The sequence below is a fragment of the Polyodon spathula genome, chromosome 25 (genome assembly GCF_017654505.1).
Source record: "Polyodon spathula isolate WHYD16114869_AA chromosome 25, ASM1765450v1, whole genome shotgun sequence".
Taxonomy (NCBI): domain Eukaryota; kingdom Metazoa; phylum Chordata; class Actinopteri; order Acipenseriformes; family Polyodontidae; genus Polyodon; species Polyodon spathula.
The window spans coordinates 21,326,525-21,336,524 of record NC_054558.1 but is presented as its reverse complement, the minus strand read 5'-3'; the positions used below and the strand labels follow the sequence as shown (position 1 = coordinate 21,336,524).

At 51.0% G+C, this 10,000-nt stretch overlaps 1 protein-coding gene across 1 annotated transcript in view; it reads left to right on the top strand.

Moving 5' to 3' along the window:
• Window positions 1–10,000, top strand: part of LOC121300268 (seizure 6-like protein) — a 31,888-nt gene that overhangs the window by 18,391 nt on the left and 3,497 nt on the right. Inside the window, exons 2-11 of the mRNA XM_041228770.1 lie at window positions 3,049–3,450; window positions 3,540–3,728; window positions 3,919–4,052; window positions 5,393–5,588; window positions 5,701–5,886; window positions 6,233–6,401; window positions 7,217–7,383; window positions 7,479–7,673; window positions 7,964–8,102; window positions 8,954–9,150. Coding sequence (XP_041084704.1) covers window positions 3,049–3,450; window positions 3,540–3,728; window positions 3,919–4,052; window positions 5,393–5,588; window positions 5,701–5,886; window positions 6,233–6,401; window positions 7,217–7,383; window positions 7,479–7,673; window positions 7,964–8,102; window positions 8,954–9,150 — 1,974 coding nt within the window. The remainder of the gene's footprint in view (window positions 1–3,048; window positions 3,451–3,539; window positions 3,729–3,918; window positions 4,053–5,392; window positions 5,589–5,700; window positions 5,887–6,232; window positions 6,402–7,216; window positions 7,384–7,478; window positions 7,674–7,963; window positions 8,103–8,953; window positions 9,151–10,000) is intronic.

The window sequence follows — 10,000 nt, the reverse complement described above, 5'->3', positions numbered from 1 at the left end:
TGCTGCAGAATTGTTGCATTGCTGCTGAAGATCAGTTGCCAAAAGTATACAAGTTTTTATACAAATAACTGGCCTGGCTCTCCAGAGTGGCAAGTTAGTCTTCCTACAGGCTGAAATGTGTTGATCAGGAGCACCACAAAAGTGCAAATGCATTATAGAAATGTGCATAAATGTACCAGTGAAGATTAAAGACAACTTGGAAGAAAGAATGGCCATGCCTTGGTCATGCTGAAAAGGGACAGCAAACAAATGCAAAGCAGTCTTGCTGAGTCCAAATGCCTTCAACTCTTCTTCAGATACCTTATGTATTCACGCAGCTTGGGCTTGCACAGAGCGGGGCACGCAGTAATGAGGTGGAAATGTGATCTGAAGTTGTGTGTTTAGCCTGTGCATTTTGCTGGACGTATTACTGAGTAAGAAAAATAAAAGCATAACCCTGTTCATACCTAATCCTGTCTGTGGGGCTTGTGAAGCTTGGATCTCCATCTCTTATTAAAAACTATCATTTAAAACCCCCTCGCTTCAGGATCCCGCTCTTTATGTCATACCGAATGTGTGGGACTCAGGGCAGCGCGCTAATCAGAGGCTCTCTGGAATAGGCACTGCTGCATTAACTAGGGCAGTGGGGGAGCTCAGGGACAGGAGTGATTCTTTACATGATAACAGCAATATTGCAATGCCTGTTTCTGGAGTGCAGGACTGGGAGACTAATACAGCAGGGTTAGTGGTAAGCTGAGGGACTGGGAGAGAGGCAGGGTGGTGTGTAAGGACTGGGAGACTGGTACAGCAGGGTTAGTGGTAAGCTGAGGGACTGGGAGAGAGGCAGCGTGGTGTGTAAGGACTGGGAGACTGGTACAGCAGGGTTAGTGGTAAGCTGAGGGACTGGGAGAGAGGCAGCGTGGTGTGTAAGGACTGGGAGACTGGTACAGCAGGGTTAGTGGTAAGCTGAGGGACTGGGAGAGAGGCAGGGTGGTGTGTAAGGACTGGGAGACTGGTACAGCAGGGTTAGTGGTAAGCTGAGGGACTGGGAGAGAGGCAGAGGGGTTGTGGCTTGAGCGGAGGTAGGGTGTGCGGTCTGTTATTGCAATTAAGGACTGGGAGACTGGGATGGGACAGGGAGGAGGTATGGGTTGTACACGAGATGAAGTCTTGAAGATTTTCTCCTAGGTAATCGAGATTGAAAACCAGTCCCTAATGGACACTGCTATGATCATCTCAAGAGTCATCCCGTTACAAGCTGACCTAGTGCTCTCGTCAATAATGAAATGAAAACACGACTGTAGACTCCCAGAAATCTGGGGTTCATTCCTTACACAGAGGTTCAGAATCTCCTAATCTCCCTGCCAGTTCTCTGAGAAACGGAGCCACTGCAGGTCAGCTCAGACTGGGCTTCTGTCTGGTTGGTGCAGAACACTGAGCTGAGACCGATCGCTCAACGCTGCTGGAATGAACTCTCCACCCAGCTGTGTCAGCAGAAGATCTGAATCAGCAGGCAGTGATTGTGTTTAAATTGAATTATGCGCGCAGGCTAGGAAGACAAATGATTTGTGCGAGTGCGTGTGTGTGCATGTTAATGCCTCGGGTTTATTCCATTCTTAATCGATTGCTATGGCTCTAAAGAAAGCGCTCTACATTGTGCGACTGTGTTTTGGTTTAATGACTCTCTTTTGGTGCCAGCGCTCTCCTTTCTCTCCATCTTGCTGCCCCTCTGTCTCTCTGTCAACTCTTGAACCTTCTCAGAGCTTGTACATTCTGTTTGGTCATAAATCTGTGCAGGGGTGTGCAAATTGAAACAGCATCAATTTAATGAAGTGGCTTGCAGATTCCCGGAGTTCTCTGTACTGAACTCTCATGTCTCCAGTACTATGCTGCCCTGTATAAATGTGAGGTCTCGAAGATTCTACATTCTAATTCTGTCTATGGAATTCAGCAAAGTTCTGAAATCTCTTCGCTGCTTAGCTAAAGCTTTGGGTTTTCGAACTAAAGGGATGTTTCTGACTGTGATTTAATAATTTAATAATGTCTCATAGATTTTATTTTTTGGCTTTCTTTGAAAATCAATTCAAGCAGGTCTGTAGTTGTGTTGGTTTTTATCATGTAAGTGACGTGCATTGCAATGTCAGGCTGAAGCTGACAACAGCTATTTATTAGACCCGTTCGCCCAGCTCACTGAAGCAGAACAGCATTGCATTGCTATAGACAGGACATGTTAGCGGACGCAGAGCCAGCGCGCGTGAGCCCCGGGGCCGAGCCAGGACCTGGTGTCCAGGCAGCATGGGCACATGGCATTTTATTAGGTTAGTCATCAATATATTTAGCACATAGCACCACTCTGTGGACAAACGGTGTAACTGGAACAAGAAACACAAAATCTGATTTCTTTACTAAAACATTCTAAAATATATCCCGCATTCCTCTGAATTTAAGAAGCCCTCTGAGGAAAAAATAAAACAAATAAATCTGTATTTATAAAGATACTCAGTTACACATAATGAGGCAGCTTGCGCCCGTCTGCTATCACACAGAGTCTCATTTCCGGTCGGGATTACTCACACCTGTTTTGTGAAGTGTGGTATTGCTTGGCATGTCGAAAAAGACGGGGGTCTGATCAGCATTTCCGATCTGTCCAAGCTGGTGCTGTTTGTTAGAAACGCTGAAATTGTAAAAGCTTCTCTTGGTGATGCTTCTTGTCGCGGCAATCAGTCACGTTGCTGCTTGTGTTTTCTGGTAGTCACGTCTTTTGTTACCAATTTTAATCCATGCATTACTACTGTACTGAATTTGATTATAATTAAAAATGATTAAAAAAGTATGGCTTAAATTTGAAGAAATACAATATGTATATGTGTGTGTGTGTGTGTATGTATATATATATAATATTTAAATTATAATTCTAGTTAAAAAAAAAAGCTTTATTTGAACTTCCTTATATTTCGTTTTATTATGTTTTGATTAGAAGGATTTTAGACTGAAATTTAGAAATACCCCTGCATGCTGAAGATGAAGACTCTCTCTCTCTCTCTCTCTCTCTCTCTCTTGTCTTTCCAGCTGGAGAGTTAGAAGGGGGTCCCGTGCCTTCGAGGGGGCCTCAAGCCAGGGGGGCCGCAGAGTCACTTCGCAGCGCACTGGCCAGTGGCGGGGGGGCTCTTTCCCGCAGACAGGAGCTGCTGAAGTCAGTGTTGCTCTCCACTGCCCTCCCCAACGAGCTGCTGCCAAGACAGATCCTCCCAGAGGGGGCGAGTCGGCCGAAACCCCTCTCCCAGAAACAGATCAACGCGGCCCGCAAGAGACTCCGGCTCCAGACCACCACAGTGCCCCTGTCACGCCCCTCCCTGGAACCCCTCCCCTCGCACCCTCCCTCCCTGCTTCCACCCACCGACCCCCCCACCACGCACAGGCCCCGCCTCCTGGGGGAGACCATTGCCATGATGACGGAGGCCAAGCCCACCAGCGCCTCCTGAAGAAAAGGGGAAAACGTCAGGACGGAGGAGCGTGGGGTGAAGTGAAGTTCACTCAGACTCCCCCCCCAACACCTGGAGAGGGGGCGGCCCCCACCCCGCACACCAACCAGCCCCAGCCAAGTGGTGCACCGCCCTCAAGGGGTCTGCCCCTGAACAGCACAGCAGAGACGAGGGGAGTGGAGGAGGAGGAGGAGGAGGAGGGGGGCCAGGAGAGCAACACCTCCACCATCATCCTCACCACTGTCATCTCAACAGAGAACCCTCCAGGTATCTGTCTGTCTACCTGTCAGTCTCCATGCACAAGACCATTCTTAATCCGTCTGTCCATCACAACAATATTCAAGCGTAGAAAATGCTGCAGTACAATAGCAGCGGTGTACCCTGCCAGAGTGCAGCCCTGTGTGTAACAGTCCTGTCTCTCTCTCCTTGTCTGTCTGCGTGTCTGTGTGTCTGCCAGTGGCCTGCAGTGTGAACTTCTCCGATCCTGAAGGCTACATCGACTCCACTGACTACCCCCCCCTGCCGCTGTATGCATACCAGGAGTGCACCTACAACGTGGCGGTGTACACTGGGTACGGGGTCGAGCTGCAGGTACGAGCAACAGCACTGCACCCAGCGACGAGAGAGAGAGAGAGGGGGGGGGGGGGTGGACTCAGACCTGTGGCATCTCATGTCCTGTCCCTGTTCTTACATCTTACTTGGAATAAAAGATTCAGAGGGTTTGGGGAAATGCAGTGAGTTAGTTCAAAGGAACGTCTGTTTTTCTATTTGAATCAATCTTGTGAAGCACGGAGCCCAAACAAGATCTCCTGTGTCCTCGCCTCCTTGATTGAATTCCTTTAAAGATATCTGTGAGCAGTAAGAAAGCATGTGTTACCATGGTGAACAAGTCTGGTTCCAAACGCAGCCAGTTAAACTAGCTGATGCAAGCCCTTTAGAGCTCTATATCCCTATAGATGCTGTATTCACTATATTCAATATCAGTGAGGATCCTCCTCTGTATTCACTATATTCAATATCAGTGCGCTGCCCCCTGTGCTATACTATACTATACTCCAGTACTTTATACTCCTCTAGTCTATGCTATACTACACTATACTCCAGTACTTTATACTCCCCTAGTCTATGCTATACTACACTATACTCCAGTACTTTATACTCCCCTAGTCTATGCTATACTACACTATAGTCCAGTACTTCATACTCCCCTAGTCTATGCTATACTACACTATACTCCAGTACTTTATACTCCCCTAGTCTATGCTATACTATACTGCACCACACCAGGCTGTTCTATTCTGAAGCAGCTGACTGAGTTGATCAGTGTGACACAACACTGCATCTGTGAAGATGCTAAAAGCTGATTTCACAATTTCTGTCAATTTGTATCCTAGCAACCCTTTTAATCAGCTCTTAATTGGGTCTCGTGTTTATCCTGCGTCTGTCTCTCTAATTGGAGTGGTAATTATCTTATCAAGTATAAATGTAAACACAGCGAAGAGAATGAGGATTTCACACTTCTCCTCTCCCTGCTTCGGTTTACATTATTATTATTATTATTATTATTATTATTATTATTATTATTATTATTATTAGCAGTAGTAGTACTGTAGTAGCATTTGTATTTAGTAGTAAAGTCAGTATTAGTACTAGTAGTATTAGAAGTACTTGAAGCAATCCTATTAGTATTAACCCTAAGGATTCTGTCTAAAATTACTAAAAGGATTTTAATTTGTTAAGCTGTCCCTAACAGACATTCTTGGTTTAACATTTAAACATAGTCCTAAATAATAGTCCTAATGTTGCTGAGCTGACTAGGTAGTGTGATAATGCTGCCCCCTGGTGCTGCCTGTTTGCACTGCACTATTGACAGTGTAAATGCGTGAGGCAGTGCAGTAATGCTGTCAGTGTGTGTTTGTCTCCCCCTGCAGGTGAAGAGTGTGAACCTCTCTGAAGGGGAGCAGCTGTCTATCAGGGGAGTGGAGGAGGGCGGAGCTCTGCTTGTCCTGGCCAATGAGACGCTGCTGGTTGAGGGTCAGGTGATACGCAGTCCCACCAATACCATCTCTGTGTTCTTCCGCACCTTTCTGGAGGGAGGAATGGGCACCTTCCAACTGCACTACCAGAGTAGGTACAGCACAGCACAGCACAGCACAACAGAACAGAGCACTGCTAGCGTACAGCACAGTACTATTAGTGTTGTTATTATTAGTGTTGCTAGCCCCTCTCTCTCTCCCAGTCTTCTTGCTGAGCTGCGCACTGCCCCGACGGCCTCACTACGGGGAAGTGGCTGTGATGGATCTGCACCCCGGGGGCATGGCACACTTCCACTGTCACCTGGGCTACCAGCTGCAGGGCGAGGGCACGCTCGTCTGCCTTAACGACTCCCGGCCACGTTGGAGCAGCAAGGTGCCCAGCTGCAAGGGTGAGTGCCATTGGTATTTGTAGTCCTGCATGCCGTCAGATTTTTCTTTTTAAACTCAGCTCACAGCACACTGCAATACTAAAACATCCCGGGCCTTCAGCTTAAGAATATAGATATTAAAAAAAGGAACCCTGTGACTAGCTTGTGTATCACACTAGATCATTGTGCTGTATAAGAAATATATCTCCTGGCTATTTGGGTATTTTGGGTCTCTCTCTCTCTCTCTCTCTCTCTCTCTCTCTCTCTCTCTCTCTCTCTCTCTCTCTCTATTACAGCAGCAATCCAGAAGGGAACATTTGGCTTACACTGTGCTTCTCTGTCCGCTCTCCCCTGTCCTGTCTCTCAGCGCTGTGCGGGGGCGCTGTGCGCAATGCCTCCATCGGAAGGGTCCTGTCCCCAAATCACCCTGGGAACTACAGCAACAACCTGAACTGCAGCTGGACTCTGGAGGCAACGGGAGTTCAGAAGGTGCACCTGCACTTTGAGAGGCTGGCACTCGCTGGCAAGGGGGACAGGTGAGGGGTGACAGGAGAGGGTGCTGCTGGTAACACTGAGGCGTGGTGTCTGGTGTTTGAGGGTGCTCCTGGTAACACTGAGGCGTGGTGTCTGGTGTTTGAGGGTGCTCCTGGTAACACTGAGGCGTGGTGTCTGGTGTTTGAGGGTGCTCCTGGTAACACTGAGGCGTGGTGTCTGGTGTTTGAGGGTGCTCCTGGTAACACTGAGGCGTGGTGTCTGGTGTTTGAGGGTGCTCCTGGTAACACTGAGGCATGGTGTCTGGTGTTTGAGGGTGCTGCTGGTAACACTGAGGCGTGGTGTCTGGTGTTTGAGGGTGCTGCTGGTAACACTGAGGCATGGTGTCTGGTGTTTGAGGGTGCTCCTGGTAACACTGAGGCATGGTGTCCGATGTTTGAGGGTGCTGCTGGTAACACTGAGGCATGGTGTCTGGTGTTTGAGGGTGCTGCTGGTAACACTGAGGCGTGGTGTCTGGTGTTTGAGGGTGCTCCTGGTAACACTGAGGCGTGGTGTCTGGTGTTTGGGGGTGCTCCTGGTAACACTGAGGCATGGTGTCTGGTGTTTGGGGGTGCTCCTGGTAACACTGAGGCGTGGTGTCTGGTGTTTGGGGGTGCTCCTGGTAACACTGAGGCGTGGTGTCTGGTGTTTGAGGGTGCTGCTGGGTAACACTGAGGCGTGGTGTCTGGTGTTTGGGAGTGCTGCTGGGTAACACTGAGGCGTGGTGTCTGGTGTTTGAGGGTGCTGCTGGGTAACACTGAGGCGTGGTGTCTGGTGTTTGGGAGTGCTGCTGGGTAACACTAAGGTGTCTCTTGTCTAGGGTGCTGGTTTTGAGCGGGACAGGGGACAACTCTACGGTTCTGTTTGACTCGGCGCACGGAGGTCTCGTCCCGTTCGAGGGGGTGATCAGCGAGGGGCAGTCCGTGCTCGTGCAGTTCACCTCGGACACCGAACACACCGCCACGGGCTTCAACATCCGCTACGAAGGTGCTGTACTGCTGAAATCCTGTATAGAAAAAGGTGTTCTCTCTGGAATAGTACTGCAGTCCAAACCTGTTCTAAACCAACCACCCCCCCCACAGCGTTCGAGCGGGGGCACTGCTACGAGCCGTACCTGCAGAATGGGAACTTCACCACCTCTGACCCCTCGTACAACGTGGGCACCATCGTGGAGTTCACCTGTGAGGCAGGGCACTCCCTGGAGCAGGGGCCCCCCGTCATCGAGTGCATCAATCTGAGGGACCCCTACTGGAACGACACTGAGCCCGTATGTAAAGGTACGCCGCCCCCCCCCCCCAGTGTAGCTGCACCACTCCCTACACAGACACACACACACACACACACACACACACACACACACACACACACACACACAGACACACAGACACACACGCACGCACGCACGCACGCACAAACACACACATGCACACACTCTGTCTGCCTCATCCCTCACTTTCTTCACTCTCTAGCTTTGTGTGGTGGGTCTTTCACTCTCTCACTCTCTCTCACTACCTCAGCTCTGTGTGGAGGGGAGCTCTCACTCTCTCACTCTCTCTCATTCTCTCAGCTCTGTGTGGAGGGGAGCTCTCTGCCCCCAGCGGTCTCATCCTCTCCCCAAACTGGCCCGACACCTATGGGGAGGGAGAGGACTGCAGTTGGAGGATTCACGTGGGGGAGGAGCGCCGCATCCTGCTCGACATCCATCTGTGAGTATAGTGCCCTGTATAGCTCCCTGTATAGCTCTCTGTATAGTGCCCTGTATAGCGCCCTGTATAGCTCTCTGTATAGTGCCCTGTATAGCGCCCTGTATAGCTCTCTGTATAGTGCCCTGTATAGTGCCCTGTATAGCGCCCTGTATAGTGTCCTGTATAGCGCCCTGTATAGTGTCCTGTATAGCGCCCTGCATAGCACCCTGTATAGCGCCCTGTATAGTGTCCTGTATAGCGCCCTGTATAGTGTCCTGTATAGCGCCCTGCATAGCACCCTGTATAGTGCCCTGTATAGCTCTCTGTATAGTGCCCTGTATAGCACCCTGTATAGCGCCCTGCATAGCACCCTGTATAGCGCCCTGCATAGCACCCTGTATAGTGTCCTGTATAGCGCCCTGTATATTGTCCTGTATAGCGCCCTGTATAGTGTCCTGTATAGCGCCCTGTATAGCGCCCTGTATAGCGCCCTGTATAGCGCCCTGTATAGCGCCCTGTATAGCGCCCTGCATAGCACCCTGTATAGCGCCCTGTATAGCGCCCTGTATAGTGTCCTGTATAGCGCCCTGTATAGTGTCCTGTATAGCGCCCTGCATAGCACCCTGTATAGCTCCCTGCATAGCACCCTGTATAGCGCCCTGTATCACCCTGTAGATTGCTCCTGTATAGCTCCCTGGATCAGTGTCCTTTATAGCGCCCTGCATATCGCACCTGTACTAGACGCCCTTTATCTAGCGGACTAGTATAGACCTGCATGAGACAGCTGTGGAACACTCCCCTGCTACTGTCGGTGAGTATAGATCCCTGCATAGAGACAGCTGTGGGACACTCCCCTGCTCCTTTCCTCGCAGCCTCAACCTCAGTAACAGTGACATCATGACGATCTACGACGGGGACGAGGTGACCACGCGCATCCTGGGGCAGTACATCGGGGGCACGAGCCCCTTCAAACTGTACTCCTCCACCCCCGACCTCACTGTGCAGTTCCACTCGGACCCCGCCGGCATGGTGTTCGGCAAGGGAGAGGGCTTCGTCATCAACTACATGGGTGAGGGCCTGCCTCTGCGAGTGTGTGTGCCTGTCCTGTGCGTGCCTGTGCCTGTGTGTGCGTGCCTGTGCCTGTCCTGTGCATGCCTGTGCCTGTGTGTGCGTGCCTGTGCCTGTCCTGTGCGTGCCTGTGTCAGCGTGTGCGTGCCTGTGCCTGTCCTGTGCATGCCTGTGTCAGTGTGTGCGTGCCTGTGCCTGTCCTGTGCATGCCTGTGTCAGTGTGTGCGTGCCTGTGCCTGTCCTGTGCATGCCTGTGCCTGTGTGTGCGTGCCTGTGCCTGTCCTGTGCATGCCTGTGCCTGTGTGTGCGTGCCTGTGCCTGTCCTGTGCCTGCCTGTGTCAGTGTTTGTCAGTGTGTGTCAGTGCATGCCTGTGCCTGTCCTGTGCCTGCCTGTGCCAGTGTGTGTGTGTGTGTGCCTGTCCTGTGCCTGCCTGTGCCAGTGTGTGTGTATGTGTGTGCCTGTCCGGTGCTTGCCTGTGCCAGTGTGTGTGTGTGTGTGCCTGTCCTGTGCATGCCTGTGTCAGTGTGTGCGTGCCTGTGCCTGTCCTGTGCATGCCTGTGCCTGTGTGTGCGTGCCTGTGCCTGTCCTGTGCATGCCTGTGTCAGTGTGTGTCAGTGTATGTCAGTGCATGCCTGTGCCTGTGTGTGCGTGCCTGTGCCTGTCCTGTGCATGCCTGTGTCAGTGTGTGTCAGTGTATGTCAGTGCATGCCTGTGCCTGTGTGTGCGTGCCTGTGCCTGTCCTGTGCGTGCCTGTGTCAGTGTGTGTCAGTGTGTGTCAGTGCATGCCTGTGCCTGTCCTGTGCCTGCCTGTGCCAGTGTGTGTGTGTGTGTGTGCCTGTCCTGTCCGTGC